At 43.1% G+C, this 15985-nt stretch overlaps 1 protein-coding gene across 2 annotated transcripts in view; it reads left to right on the top strand.

Annotated features, from left to right (window-relative positions):
* Nucleotides 1–15753, top strand: part of FAM3C (FAM3 metabolism regulating signaling molecule C) — a 38821-nt gene extending 23068 nt beyond the window's left edge. For both annotated transcript variants that reach the window (XM_063134063.1, XM_063134064.1), the window contains exons 5-10: nt 5146–5269; nt 9855–9913; nt 11791–11841; nt 12773–12857; nt 14440–14566; nt 14907–15753. In XM_063134063.1, the coding sequence (XP_062990133.1) occupies nt 5146–5269; nt 9855–9913; nt 11791–11841; nt 12773–12857; nt 14440–14566; nt 14907–14996 (536 nt within the window). In that variant the 3' untranslated portion in view covers nt 14997–15753. The remainder of the gene's footprint in view (nt 1–5145; nt 5270–9854; nt 9914–11790; nt 11842–12772; nt 12858–14439; nt 14567–14906) is intronic.
* The last annotated feature ends 232 nt before the right edge of the window (nt 15754–15985 follow it).

Genomic DNA, 15985 nt, shown 5'->3' with positions numbered 1-15985 from the left:
CTGACCCGAACCAATAACGGCATCTTTGACTGTCATACACCAAACAGCTCAACACCTAAGTTTGGTGACATCCTTGCCCCTTTTCTCAACAATTGGACCACTATTACAACTGATACATGGGTCCTTAACATCATCTCTCGGGGCAAAAAATAGAGTTTTCTACGCCCCCCTCCCCTCGGAACCGCAAGGTTCTCACCACCTACAGACGCTCTATTGCAAGAGACTACGTCTCTTTTGGAGAAGGGCGCCATAGAGCGATTACCAACTTGCACACTAGGAGGCGGGTTCTACTCCCGCTGCTTTACGGTTCAAAAACGGGATGGGGGACTGAGACCTATTTTGGACCTTAGAGAGCTAAACAAGTTCATCAACCCTAAAAAATTCTGGATGAACTCTTTAGCAAGCATCCTACCTTTTCTCTCCCAAGGGGACTAGTTCACGTCTATTGATCTTAAGGATGCATATTTTCATATATCAATTTATCCCGATCATCACCAATACCTCAGGTTCATAGTAGGGGAAGACATTTTCCAATTCAAAGTGCTTCCTTTTGGGCTTTCTACTGCCCCCCGAGTCTTCACTAAGTGTATGGCACCAGTTTGTGCTTTTCTGAGGACTCGAGGGGTAGAGATCTACCCCTACTTGGACGATTGGCTGATAGTGGCTAATACGGAGCAGGAAGCCGCCCGTAATACCCATCTCACCATCAACCTCCTCAACGAATTAGGCCTTTGCATCAACAAAGAAAAATCAAATTTTCAACCAACCCAAAAAATTAAATTCCTTGGAGCAATTCTGGACTCAACCCGCTCCAGGGCTTTCCTTCCAGAGGATAGAGCTAATACGTTAATTAAACTTGCACTTAAGCTCTTCCGCTCTAAAATCACCTCTGCCTTCCAGGTGCAAAGGTTACTGGGCTTCATGGCAGCTACTGTCAACGTCGTCCCTTGGGCGCGCCTTCACATGAGGCCCCTACAGTTGTGGCTCTTACGGGAGTACGACAATACATTGGACGCTCATCGAGTGAAATTGTCGCTCCCTACCAAAGTAAAGGACACTCTTCTTTGGTGGACAGATTTGGCCAACATCACGCAGGGCTTGGACTTCAAACCCCCACTGCCATCTCAACATCTAATGACAGACGTGTCCCTATTGGGCTGGGGAGCCCACTGCAGAGATCTAACCATACAAGAGCACTGGAGCTCCCTCGACAGGAAAAGACACATCAACGTTTTGGAGTTGTTGGCTATCCAAAAAGCACTGTATGCCTTTCAGCAGACCTTGTCGGGTCATGTAATCCAGATCCATACAGACAATATGGCTGCTGTCTGGCATATAAACAAGCAAGGTGGGACGCGGTCTATGGACCTGATTTCCCTCACTCTGGACATTTGGCATTGGGCAATTGCCCACGACATGACTTTGTCTGCCATTCATATCGCAGGCCAGGACAATATCCTGGCAGGCGACCTCAGCCGCACCTTTGTAGATACGCACGAGTGGCGGATGAAAGACAGTGTTTTGGACATGATCTTTCAGGCATGGGGACAGCCTGTAATAGATTTATTCGCGTCACCAGAGAACGCCATCTGCAACCATTACTGCACGTGGGCAGGCCACAGGACTGCATCTCTAGGAGACGCCTTCGAGAGGACGTGGACAGGACAGCTTCTGTACCTGTTCCCCCCCATACCACTCCTCTCAAGAGTCATTGTAAAGCTGTGCAGCGCCAGCGCCATCTTAGTAGCGCCTTGGTGGCCAAGGCAGCCGTGGTTCACTCCGCTACTCAAACTGTGCTCAGCGGAGTATATCAGGCTGCCCCAATGCCACAACCTCATATCCAAGGGGAAGGGACTCATCTTCCATCCGGATGTCCAGTCCCTAAACCTAACAGCTTGGAGGATAAGGCAGCGTTAGACAACCAACCGCTGCCCACTGACATATGGAACATTATCCTAGCAGCTAGGAAACCAGCTACTAGAAGGTCATACGCAAATAAATGGACAGCTTTTTCTGCTTTTGCCCTTAGTAGAAACGAGAACCCGTTTTCAGCACCAATAGCAACAGTGCTTTCCTTTCTTTTTTCTTTATTTAAAAAAGGACTCAAGTTCTCGTCACTTAGAGTTTATTTAGCAGCTATCTCTGCCTCACACCACTGGATTCAGGGCTGCTCGGTCTTCACGCACCCTTTGACAAAGCGGTTCATGAAGGGCATGAAAAACACCATTCCACCAGTTCGCTCTTTTGTTCCTCAATGGAGCCTCTCCGTGGTGCTCAAGGCACTATCTGCCAAGCCCTTTGAGCCTTTAGCAAGGTCTGACTTGCGGTTACTAACTTTCAAGGTGGCATTCCTTGTGGCAGTCACATCTGCTAGGCGTGCATCCGAACTAGCAGCGCTTCGCATAGATCCACCATACACGGTGTTTCATGCTGACAAGGTGGTCCTTAGACCGGGCCCAGCTTTTCTTCCGAAGGTCGTTTCCTCTTTTCACCTTGGGCAGGACATCACGCTCCCAAGTTTCTTCCCTTCGCCGACGTCCCCTATTGAGTCTACTTTACATACCCTGGACGTAAGACGGGCCCTCGCCTTTTACCAGTCCAGAACTGCTACCCTCCAGAGATCCCAAAGGCTTTTTGTTTGTTATGGGGGCAAGCAAAAGGGACTTCAGGCATCTCCACAGAGAATATCTGCTTGGGTGGTTCAGACTATTAAGCTAGCCTATGAACTCGCTGGCCTTCCGTTGGAGGGTAAGGTGTGTTCTCACTCCACGAGAGGAGTGGCCATGTCTACAGCCTTCGAAAAGGGGATCGCCAGACCTCTGTAAAGCGGCTACCTGGTCGACTCCACTGACTTTTGCCAGCCACTACCGTCTGGATGTCAGATTGCGTAGAGACTGCGGTTTTGGGCGTGCCGTCCTATCGGCAATTCTGTGAGATTCTTCTATGACCTGACACCACCCACCTCCGGTAAGTCAGCTTGTTATTCGCCCATATGTGTGATGCACAGAGACCACGAAGAAGAAACCTGTTTACCTGCTTACCTGTAACTGTAGTTCTTCGAGTGGTCATCTGTGCAGTCACACAACCCTCCCACCGTCCCCACTATGGTGTCATTAATTCTTGATCACCTGGTGGTTCTCCTCAGTGAGACTGTCTAGGCGGTTTCAGGAACTGGGGAGTTAGGCGGGAACCCCTGAGCATGCTCAGTGGACGGTGGGGGAGGGGTTCCCGCCTAAAAGATTTTCAGCTATAGAAGTTTCCGAAGCTGGCCCCGCGCAGGCGCAGAGCCCATATGTGTGACTGCACAGATGACCACTCGAAGAACTACAGTTACAGGTTAGCAACCTGTCTATATCATGGTCTAAGAGCAGTGAGGAAAAAGGAAGTTCATTGACTGAAAATTCAAAAGAGTTAGATGAGGATCTAGAACAGGAGCAGGCGATTTCTGAATCTGCCCAGAGCACTACTGCAAAATGATTGCCATTGGAGCATGGCAAAAAACAAGAAACCTGCCCAAAAGACTGAGCCATGGCACAGTCAACAACTCCTTTAAACCCATAGTTTACAGCACCAACAGAAATCTATTTCACAGCGATCTCAGGTGCTGGTAAGAAAATGTGGTTTGTTTGTTTTTTAAGTGGGAGAGGTCGGGCACCTTGGCAAGCACCAAGAAAATTGTCCAAGGGCACCACATTACCTAGAAAGCCTTGCCCACCCCCCACCTTAGCTTTTTCTTTGATAAAGATATTCCCACCCTCGGATCTAGGCTGGAAGTAAGCATTACTTAAGCATTCTCTGGAAAGTTTAATATCTGCTTTGATTCGGATCTCTTTTTCAAAAAAAAGCAAAGCGGAGGCAGACTTGAGGGAATGTTGACCTTCAGAGTCACATATTCTTTTATTTTCTGACCAGTGAGAATTTGACTTTCCTCCTTCTGTCCAGAGCAGATCCTAGTTTGTTTGAAGCTTGCTGTTTCTGCTGTGCTTTTCTTTTTCTTTCCAAATTTTAATTGCCCCAGGTCCTGCATATGCGGCTGCAAGCCCGTGACAAACACTGTGGTTGTAGAGTCAGTAAAATGGGGGAGGAAGGCAGCTGAATGCTAATAGGAAAATTCTCCCTGAGGCTTGGTTGTAGATATGGCTTGCCAGATGGGTCCCAGGGGTTGAGGGCAGGACAAATGGCACAAGTCACTTATGCGCCTGATATCTGCCAGCTTCACTTCCCACTTGAGATAGTCTCTTCATTATATCTTCTTCCCTCTTCTGTGTAACATTCAAAGCTGAAGAAACAGAAAAGAGTAAGAAAGAATTTGCATTGCATATTATTTATTGAAAGTGTTTTTACACAAAGCTCCCAAATGGTTTACGGATCAATTAAAAAACCAAAACAAAACCATACACAAGGCAGTTCCTGCCCTCAGGCTTCCAATCTAGATGACTGCAGCATAAAAGGAAAAAGTAATGGGGAGGGAGGAGGGAAAAAAGCCAACTCCAGACCTTATAGTTAACTCTGAATTTGCCAAGGTGAGTGTGCAAGTTGTCTGGCTTCACATCACACTTTTCCCCCTAATGATCTTTTAGAGGATTCTGTTATAAGAATTACCTTGCAGATCAAATGGAGACGAAATGAAATGGCAATTCTCCACATCCCACCAATGCAACATATATGCTATGTTGGGACAAGGGAGAGGGTTTTCTCTGTTGTGGCACCCCGACTGTGGAATGCCCTCACCTTGGAGGCCTGTTTGGCGCCAACATTGATTGCATTTCGACGCCAAGTAAAAACATGGCTTTTTAACAAAGCCTTTGATGGTTAAACTCACTGGCACATTGTTTTAACTGTTTTAACTGCTTTTACTGCTTTTAAATTATATATTGTTTTAACTTGGATCATGGTTTAATTTGTTTTTAACTGTGCATATTTATTGTTTTATACTGTATGTTTTTATCTGTACGCCGCTCTGAGATCTTAATGATATAGGGCGGGATATAAATGTTTTAAATAAATAAATAATAAATAAATAAGTGGACAAGCTGAACTCAGTGCTGGTATTCTTCCTGTAAAACCTTTTTGTAGAAGAAAGAGAACATCTGAAATTATATAATCTTTTTCTTTTAGTGACATTTCTTCCTTCTTTTTCCAAAGCTACAAAGCCCCCAAGATATAAATGTGGAACTACAAAAGCTTGTCCAGAGAATCATTTTGCGTTCAAAATGGCAAGCGGAGCAGCCAACGTAGTTGGACCCAAAATTTGCGTAGAAGATAATGTGTATGTATGATCTGGTTTCTTTTCACATTGTTGTGACGGGCGACTTGCATTCAGTCTTGGACAGGAAATGTGCTTTGCACTTAATTTAACATGGAAACATAAGCTACATTCCCCCAGTGCTAGTAAATATGCTTGCTGCTAGTTCTAGTTATAAATAATATATTGTTAAACAACATCTGTGTTAAAAATAGAGTTCATTTTGAATATTCGTTAGCGTCTTTGTTCCTTTACCCCACATTGCCATATATTTTATTGCCAAGTCAGTTAGTTAGCAATAGGTCTCTTTCCAAAAACCAGAGGATTGGATAAGGAATATCCCCTCTGCAAACGAAAACTCTCCTTATCTTTGTAGATGGGACTGAGATCCATCAGAGACTCTTACTAGAAGAAGGGGAGAGAGACAGTTCTAACCATTGCCCCCTGCAACTCCCCCCAGAACCCCACCCCTTCGTACCACCATCTACACTGTTCTGGGTGGTCCCCTGGCCCTCCAGAGAAGCTTTTCAGAGTGCTACAGAGGAAGGAGAAATTGCAAAAAATGGTCTCCGCCTCCCCCTTCCTCCAATGGGATCCTCCCATGAAAAGTGGTGTATCAGTCTTTTAAATAAATATATGAGCAGAGCAACCCTATGGGATAGCATCCCAGGGACTAAAGGAGGGGGAATCTGAGATTGGATCATTCTTCCCTTCCATAGAAAGCACTGCAGCTGGTGGCAGCTGTCCAAGGTTTCAGGCAAGATTTTTTCCAGCCCTACCCAGAGATGCTGGGAATTGAACTGAGGACCTTTTGAATGCAAAGCAGTTGCTATGGCCCCTCATTCAATCCAATCCAGGGGAATTGAAGAACTAGTGAACCTGTCAGCAAAATGTATTTTGCATGGGAAGGGTGCATGAAATACCATGAAGTATGACGACCTTTTTCTTTTTGAAATGGACTTACAACTGAACTTTCAATTGGGTGCCCCAAACTGATAGTAAAGATGTGCTCATGCAGATGTACAAGTAAATCATAAAACTGCAGAGTTTATTGTGATCTTTACTCATTTTTTGTTCAGTATGCTTCCCAGAACTTTGCTTCAAAGATAAGGTAGATAGCATTACGAGACGCTTTTGGCTAAGATCAAGTGCAATAAATGACCAATTAGATTTCATAAATTTTCATTGTAATTAGAGTGACTTGATAACATTAAAAGCATTTGAAAGTTGCATAGGATAGCAGCTTTCTTGTTGTGGCTTCACTCAATAGCACAGATTTCTCACCTTCCCCCATGCATATGTATGTGAACATGTGTGTGCATGGGCGCACAGAGTCCAGACTGACTTGAGGTAGTATAATGGACTGGACTTTAGACTACAGGTGGACTATTTGCATTTTTGAACGTTCGAAATCAACAAAAACCACCTCCCTATAAGTAGAAAACTAGCACAGCAGGGAAAGGTCGAGGCTGGAACGTTTTCCCCTGATGTGTTTGCCTTCTAGTTGCAGGGAGTTTGCACCTGGTGGAGCATTAAAAAATGGTACCTACCCCCTATATTCTGAAATGGTGCCATCCATCCTAGCCCTTCATTTTGCTGTATAAATAGACCACACCTGCTGCATCCTCCAAAATGGAATGAAAACCAGCGGCTTTTGTGCCAATGGAAAGGCCTTATAATATTAGGGAATTCTAATATTAGGGAATATTAGGGAAAGCAAGCCAGCTTTCTCTGTGCTCTAAAACTTGTAACTTGTTCTGTTTAGAATGTGGCCAGGTAAGTCGCAGCTGAGAAGAATTTGCTTAAGCTCTTGGTATTTCATATCTAACAGTATTGTGTGAGAAGGGAAAGGTTCTCTACTTGGGCTGTTGTTAAGTTGCAAAGTGTGAGGGGATATAATTCTATATACAGCAGAAAGCCACAGTGTGCAGTGTGCGGCCCTGTTTAGACGACACGTTAATCCATGGTGGTTAAACATTTTGAGCTAAACATTATGGCTTAACGTGTCATGTGAAACCATTCCTAACCATGGTGGCTGCATAACCACGGTTTACCATTTGCTGCGAATGGGTTAGCGGCCAACCATGGCTTAGCATGTTGTCTGAACAGGCCCTGTGCGTCCTATTTCCCGTGCATGTCTGTGCTGTCACCTCTCCTTCCACTACTTTGCTCCTTGGTCTCAGACAGATTTACCTCAGATTACACTTTTGCCCCCAATATGCTCCCTTTTTCTTGTGTCTGCTGCAGGGACCACAATTTATTTTTAAGGTGGTGGTGGGTGCTCAGTGTCCTATATTAAATTTCAAGGGGATTCCAACTGTATCGAGAAGACAGTTCAAGACCTAGAGCTTGGCCTCTTCACTCAACCTGAACTCACTCTCTCTCAATGGCTCTGTTCAGACAACACACTAAACCATGATAGTTAATCATTTTGAGTGAAACATTATGGCTTAATGTGTCATGTGAACCATTCCTAACCATGGTGGCCAAATACCCATGGTTTAAACATGCTCACTAGCCATTTGTTGTAGAAGGGTTAGTGGCCTAACCATGGCTTACCATGTTGTCTGAACAGGCCCTCTCTCTCTCTCTCTCTCTCTCTCTCTCTGCATATATTAGCCTCAGTTCAGCTTGGCTCCCCCCTCCACCATTAACAAATGGTCAGTGTAAATGGATTCTCTGCATGCTTTTGTCAGCTAAAAGACTTCTGTTACAACATTGGAAGGATAAACACTCACCTCCTATAATGCAATGTATTGAGGACCTTACAATGCTTTCAATATTTAAATGGGTGGCATATAGATGTCACCATGAAATGGATACTTATTTGTATATTTGGTCCACTTTTGTTAAACGCCATGTATAATTGCTAGAAAATTGTATGCATGTCATACAAACCCATGAATTAATCTTTAAAAAATGTTCACAGGCAGCATTGAAGGTGCCCGTGGGCCCCATATTGGGGACACCCTGTGGTAGGGCTTAGCCCTCCCTAGCCAATTTTAGCAGGGGGTCTCTATTCTCCCCTCACACCCCTCTGGTGTCCCTGGTCTGCTGATTTCCTCTTTCAGACTGATCTGCCACAGCAACTAGTTGAGAGGAAGATTGGAATATGCAAAACTCGCATGAATATTCACATTAACATCTCTGCTTTCGATTATTATTTCTCTTGAAACTCCCAGGAAGCCCCTGTTTGGTCACCCTGCTCTATCGGAAAGATATCAAGGCTTCTAATAATTTAGCGCATCCTAGTTTGAAAGATTAGATTGCATCGTCAGGGTTAACAAAAACAGGGTTGTGATTTGGAAACTCAGATGCAGCCTCAGATGGGTTGATATCTTGCTTCACTCCCCCCTCCTTTTTTTTTGCTTCCTAAGTTAAGGAGGCATTCAGGCTGTGCTGTACAGAGTTGCTCTCCCCCTTAAATTTCAGGTTAGCAACTTGGGGGGTCCCTTTAGATTTGGAGTGACACCTTTTTCCAACTTCAGTTGATGCTCCAGCTGCGCCTCTGCTTGGAAAGAAGAAATGTCCTCGCAAAAGTTATCCATAGACAAAATTTTAATCCAACTCAGTTTCTTCTGACACCTCCCTCAATGGGATTTAATATCCTTTACATTTTTCTTCTCAGTCCTTTCAAGCACAGTTTTGTCCCTGAACAAGAAATCTAGAAGTGATATGTTGCTACCCCCTTGTGGTAAATCCTTTGTGTTACACTAGCCAACTCTCAACAGAACTGATAAAACACAAATTTCTCTTCCTTTTTTTCTTTCAATGGTACAAAATTGCCTTTCTGCTGAGACATTAGGACAATGTGTTGATGCATGATTGACATCATGCTACATCATGTTAGGATATAGACTGATTAGCATTTGTTAGGGTTTAGACTGAGCTGAGGAAGGACAATGAATCAGTGGCGGACAGGTTTTAAAAAGCTATTTACCCCTGGATTTAAAATGTTCCCTGCAGAAATTCTTGTTTTAGTTTCTGTACGTTAGAGGATCATGGAAGATAATATCTGTAGTTAAACCTGTTTAGTTGGAAACTGGTGACAAGGGAGTGTGGTTTTACTCTTAGGATAATAACAGGAGTTCCAGCTTTCCCATGGGCTGGATTAATTAACCTGGTGCATGTTTGTGGCTTTAAAGCTGTGTATTATGAGAGCAACTAGTGAAATCTCACTGCTGTGTATGGAATAGCGTGTCTTCATTCATTCATTCATTCATTTATTGCATTTTTATACCGCCCAATAGCCGAAGCTCTCTGGGCGGTTCATGGATTCTTGCTTTGCATAATAGCCCCTCGACACCAACCGTGTCTTTGGCTCACGAGATCAGAGTCGACTTGTCTAATTTGTCAAGCTGTTTTGCTGTCTGCCACAGGTTTGCCAAGCAGCAATGAAAAGGGACAATGATGAAGAGAGCTGACGCTTCCTGTAGCTGTTGGCAGTGCAGATTTCATTTAGCCAAATCAGGGTAGCTGAGATGAGAAGGTGGCCAAATTCCCTAAAGAATTTTGCTGGCAAGAACGCCGTCCTTTTCATGGCTTCTTATCAGGGAAAACTGGAACAGGAAGAAGCTTGTAATTCCCTCTGCTTGTTCTTTTGTTTCAGGTTGATGAGTGGAGTTAAAAACAATGTTGGAAGAGGCATTAATTTAGCTTTGGTAAATGGTAAGTGACTGTTTTAAATTGCATAAGTGCTGTCATTTTAAATGAACATCAATTCTTTCCAGGCACACAGTAATGAAACCTGAATGCAGGGAAGGAGAATTAGTCTTAGCAGAAGCCATGTACACATTTGAAAAAAAAATAATCTAGCCACAAAGAGCTGTAAATTCTATATATTGACAAGTGAGGTCTACAACTAAACGTTGCAGCGTGGGCTGCTCCTGTTCAGCATTCTTTTAGGATACTCCATTCCACCCTCGTTTTTCTTCTTTTCACCTCCCAACTGTCAGCCAGTATTGTCTGCTCACTGAGCATCCTTAGTGGGCTGTTTGGGGAGTTTTGACCCCCTAAAGACTTGTTGCACTTCTGCAAACTGGGAGGTATCCCTGAACCTGCTGATACCTCTCTCTTGAGGTACAGGTGATGCCGTTTTGGCTGCATAAACAACAATAATCACAGCCTGAACATCAGAAATAGAGGGGGAAATAGAGGCCTGCAACAAAATGTTGCATTGTGGAACACTCCTGTTCAGGGTTCCAGCCAACTATGCCTTTTCCCAGGATACTCCATTCCATTCCTCCTTGCCCCATGTGGTTTTCCATTTTCCCCTCCCCAACAGTCAGTATTCTGTGCCACTGATCATATTCGGCTCTCATTGGGTTGTTGGGTTTTCCCCTAAAGGGTTTTTTTGGGGGTGGGTGGGGGTACTTTAATTTTTTTGGGTCTTTCTCAAGCCTGCTGATATCTCCCTCGTGTGTGGGGAGGTTATCATTTTGGCTGCATAAGGATCAATGCTCAGAGAATGATCTCTCTATTAATATTTAAGGTTTTCTTTTCTTTGAAAAAATGACCTGATGTTATTTCTCTGTTTGTATAGCAATGGAGAGTGATTGTTCTTGATTGCGCCTTCGATGATCAGAAGCCCCTGGATCTCTTTTCTTTTCGTGAATCTCATGGGGATTTGTGTAAGGCAACCAGTCCATTGGTAGATAGATAGAATTCTGTTCAAAGAAGTTTATGCTTATATACTTGAGTGTCCTTCCCTAAACCTTGGTATACACAAAGCTTAATGCAGCAAAGCACCCAAGTGATGCTCCTCTCATTAAGAGATCATCCTTGAAAGCTTCACAAAATGGCAACTAACTTCCCATTACTGAAAGTACAGAGCTGTTACAGGCAAGAGTATTCTTTGTGTATTTTGCACATGGCTGTGTAGAAGCCAGTTTCTGTTTAAAAAAGGGTGTTAGACAAAAAACAAGGCAGAGCTTTGTGTAATGGCTTTTAAACTTCTGGTACTAGCTTTAAAAACATTGATATAAACATAAACTTCTTTGAATAGAATTGTACCTGTCTGCCAATGGAGTGGTTGCCTTACACAAATCACCATAGGATTCAGGAAAGGGAAAGGAATGCCACATTAAAGCTGTTTAGTAATTGGCTCCATAAGGGTTTTAAGGAATAGGTGTTTAGCAGGAGAATCCCTGCAAAAAACTTTCCCATTTTAGTCTTGGCTGCTGTGGAAAGTCATGACTTGTGCCCGTGCTGATGGAAGCCAATCGATGGTCACAGGGAGAGGCAAGTCCTGTACACTTAACCAGTTTCTGCCATTGAGTGGCATCTGGAATAAAGAGCCCACTTTTCATGATACAAGCACAAAAACGTTCCCCCTTTTTGCAGATGCCACTTGCACCCTCCTTGCAAGCAAAACCTGTTTGCCTTATCTGTTGTGATTATTGAACAGGCTATTGCTTTAAAGCTTCTTAAGGCTTCAATGCTAAACATGCTTAATAGGGAATAAGCCTTACTGAATACAGTGGCACTTACATCTAAGTAAACATGCATAGGATTGCACCGCATATCATGTGTCATCCCTTTTCTAGGCAAAACCGGTGAAGCGTTGGACACAAAGTACTTTGACATGTGGGGTGGAGGTAAGTGCAGAAATGTGTGGTTCTGACCTTCAAAACAGTTAACACTTAAGAAGAATGAAACTGTTCTTGCTCCATTTTACTTATTCGGAGTTGATGGGCTGTCTGTTGTGCATTCCGAATTTACATGCAGTTGTATCAGGCCTAGAGCTGAATCAAATATTTTCTATTATGCTGAATGAGAAATTCTGAATTCAGGTGTTAAACGAGTTTTGGATTCAACATTCTTTAAACAAATTGCTGTGAAACTTTTTACATTGAAACTTGGATGCTTTACATCTGCTGGCATCTCTTGACCATTTGCAGGTTTCAAATGTAATGTTTCCTTAAACTGGCAGCTGTCAAATACTGTGTTGTTATTTATATGTGAACTAACAAAAATGCTTCTGCAGTGCACAGTCACAGGATAATGTTGTTTGTGTTGTGGACACACACTTGGCTCACAAGGGGCAGTTGAAAGGCTTGACAGTGTGATGCATGACCTGAGTGTGTACCTAGAACATGACCCAGTAACCCATGTGGGGATTTGGTAGCTGATGTGGCGGAGTTCCTTAATAAACAATTCAATGTGGAAAGCATTGGCTGATGGTAGAAAGTTTGCACACCACAAGATTTACCACTACCACTGCGTATTGGTTATCAGTACCATCAAATATTAAGTACTGTTGCATGTCACATATCAAATGCTGTCACAGATACCAATTTTTTGAGCAATTCCTTTCAGAGAACATCTTGAGAATACTTGACACGAAAATTTAGCTAAGGAACATTTTGAGGATAATTCTTATAAGCTCCTAAACCAAGCACATTTTATGTTTTATGGAGTTCCCTTGTTATAATGGAAACATTGCAAAAGGTTCTGTTTGTGGTTAAGTTGCAGGCTGTCTGTGTAACTCTGTTCTGCGCTAACAATGTGTGCTTCCATTGGGTTTAGATGTAGCTCCATTTATTGACTTCCTGAAGACAATTCCAGATGGAACGATTGTATTAATGGCAACCTATGACGATGGTGCCACTAAGTAAGTCTGTAGGAAACACAGAAAATTTTATTTGGTATAACTTTTGGACTCCTTCCTTGTACATAAAATACCAATCTTGAAAATCAGAATAACTCCTGACCTCAGGTTGTTTCTATCTGGCAAAAGCCACTAAAACCACAGGTATCAATAAAATCCAAGAGAGGCTGTGTGGCAAGTGAAGTCAGTCATATGGATAAGGACTGAGTTTGTGGGTTGATGTAGTAGCGGTTGTGAACACTTCCTCGTGATTCTTGAGCCTGAGAGCTCCTTCAGCCATTTCCCCAAACTGAAAAAGATGGAAGGAACCCACTAAACAAACTGTTCTAGTCAATGACAGCTTAGAACCAGAATTTATGAATATCTATGAAGATAATGCCGTACAGTGATCTAACATTGTATGGTAACTGCGCTACAAATACTCTCGCTTGTGATTTAGCAAAAATTGGAGCTTGTGTACCAAGATTACATATTCCACCAACCCTGTAAAGTTGGAACCAAAACCAGACATGATGCCATTTATGTAATTAGCACATTTGTGTGAATGTTTTTTTCAGAGTAAATTGCAAACTTAATCCCTGCAGATCAGCCCCACCTCCTCATACGCTTTTTGCATTGGAAAGGAAAACTTTCACTGCTGTGAATGAGAACTTCCTTTCCAATGTGAATAACAGGAATGGACGGGGCTGATCCCAGTTCAGGATCACAGCAGGGAGCAAAAGATTAAGGTCTCCCCATTCCTCCCCCCCCCCCCCGCCACGCCCAGTTCCATTCCAGATTCTGCTATTATTCATTTTTATAAAAGACCTCTGCGCCCCATCAGGCTTGTGAATGGTGCCATATCTAATTTAACCCTTAGAGGCCATGTTTTCTTCTGATTTATCTGAATGCGTCATCCATAAACCTTACTTGGAAAATACCTCAGAACTTTAAAATACTTGTCCTCACGTAGGCTGTACATCCGGAGCGTAAAACAGTGGGTGAAGTGGCAATGAGAGCAGGGTGAGGAAGATGCAAGAATATTTGAATTAATAAGAACAAGGGCCATTTTTGATCCAAGAGTCTGGAAGTTCTAAGGAGATGGCATTCAGTAGCAGAAATGGTAGGGTAATATAGATATGTGTGGCCCAATGAAAAACAGCTTTGATTGTACTGTCTGCACAATAAAGATTAAATTTGAATGTTATATGAAGCAGAGCCGTTATTTGAATCAACTATATAGACCTGGTTTGCACATAACAACCAACCCATGTGGTGGCATGGAGGGAGGGAGCATGCTGCTTCCCGCCGGCCACTTCTACTTTGCATCCCATTTAGAAAACAGTTCATGGTTTGTTGTTGGGTTAAAACTCTGGGTTGTTTCTTCCTCAACAACCGAGAGTCCCAGGTTCTCTCGTCACACCAAACAACCCAGGGACAGGATACTCGTGGGTTGTTTTTTAAACCAGACACAAAGTATAAGTGGCAAACAGACTGGAGGCTGCCCATGGGTTTAAGCAACCCATGGGTTGTCATTACATGCAAACCAGAAGATGCAGTGATAACATTGTGTTCCTGTATTAAAGCTCTTTGCATTTTGTTCAAGGCTTAATGAAGAAGCACGGAAACTAGTAGCTGAATTGGGAAGCACGTCCATCATGACCCTTGGCTTCAGAGACAATTGGGTTTTCTGTGGTGGGAAAGGAATCAAGACTAAAAGCCCATTTGAGCAGGTTTGTTTTCTGGTTTAGACTTGGGAGGTGGCATGTATAATCCCTAACTCATAACTGACTGGAGTCCTTGGGCTTTTGGCTCTGCCCACCGGTAATGTAGCCCCTGAGAGCTTCTCTGAAATTGAGCTGACTGAGGTTCAAGACCCCTTCATTAGGGACTGATATGCACATATAATTATTTCTCCAGCCAAACTGAAACTGAAATGCTGATTTGTAGGCTAGTAAACGTTTAGATTTCTTTGCAAGGATGACTCCTGCATTATTATTATTATTTATTTATATAGCACCATCAATGTACCTGCAGCTACATTTCAATGGTGAAATTGCTTTCTGTTTGTAGCATATTAGAAACAACAAAGATACAAACAAATATGAAGGGTGGCCAGAAGTCGTGGAAATGGAAGGCTGCATCCCCCAGAAGCTGGACTGAAGGAACCGTCAAATGGACATGTACAATGCAACGAATGAAGGAGGGGAAAATGCACTTTCTGCTGCTGTTGGCTAGCGGGTTTTGGAGGGAGAGTACTGTGTATAGACACATCTCATCTAGGGGGGGTCTCTTGCACAAGGCCCATAAAAATGAAACGGAGCTGCACAGGAGCACGACGAATCCGGCCAGTTCATTTAAATGGGGCTTGCGCAGGAACATCTCCAGCCGGATCGTGCCCCGTGTAAATACAAGCATGTTTCCACCTTAGAATGTGCATGAGCATTGATATGAACATCTGGCTTATTTATTGGTAAAACAGAGAGATCCGTCTCTTTTTTCTTTCTTTTGTAAATAGGCCCCAAACGAACAAAAATGATTATTTTCTTCCTCTTTCCTCTCCCTCCCTCTTTTCCCTTTACTTGTTTCTGAAGCACAACGTTCAGATTATTTTATGGTAAATGTCTTTAGAACTACCAACACAGGTAATTTTACACACGCCCAATAAATGGTTGACTTCCTCCTGAGCTATGTTGTACTTTGCTCAAATCTCAAACAATGGCATTGCTACAAGTGGGATATGTAAATTTTAGCCAAAAAAGAAAAAAAAGGATACTGAATTGTTTTTATGCTCTGTTATTCTGAAAGCAGCATTCTTCTGCAATCCCCTTCAAACTTTCAAATAGCTAACGGCTGAGTGTTTGATTAAAAAAAAATGTAGGCCTGCTAGAAGAAGCACAATTAAACCTTTTTGATTAAAGCCAAATGTATAACATTGCGTTTGTTGCTGTTGCTAGATTATGTGTACCTCATGCTTCTGGTTAGCAATGCTGACTGCTAGTAGAGCAGGACAAAGTGGTTGCTTCTTGTGTGTCTGTGTTTAGCTAGGCCTTTTTAACGTTCTGTGATCCATCAACCACATAAGCTGATTTAGATAATATTGGAGTCAGGGAAGGAAGCCAGTGTTGGCAGCTAGCCTGTTATTCTGAAAG

Source organism: Elgaria multicarinata, chromosome 9 (assembly GCF_023053635.1).
Source record: "Elgaria multicarinata webbii isolate HBS135686 ecotype San Diego chromosome 9, rElgMul1.1.pri, whole genome shotgun sequence".
NCBI lineage: Eukaryota > Metazoa > Chordata > Lepidosauria > Squamata > Anguidae > Elgaria > Elgaria multicarinata.
The sequence above is the reverse complement of the archived record's forward strand: the minus strand, read 5'-3'. Positions and strand labels throughout refer to the sequence as shown.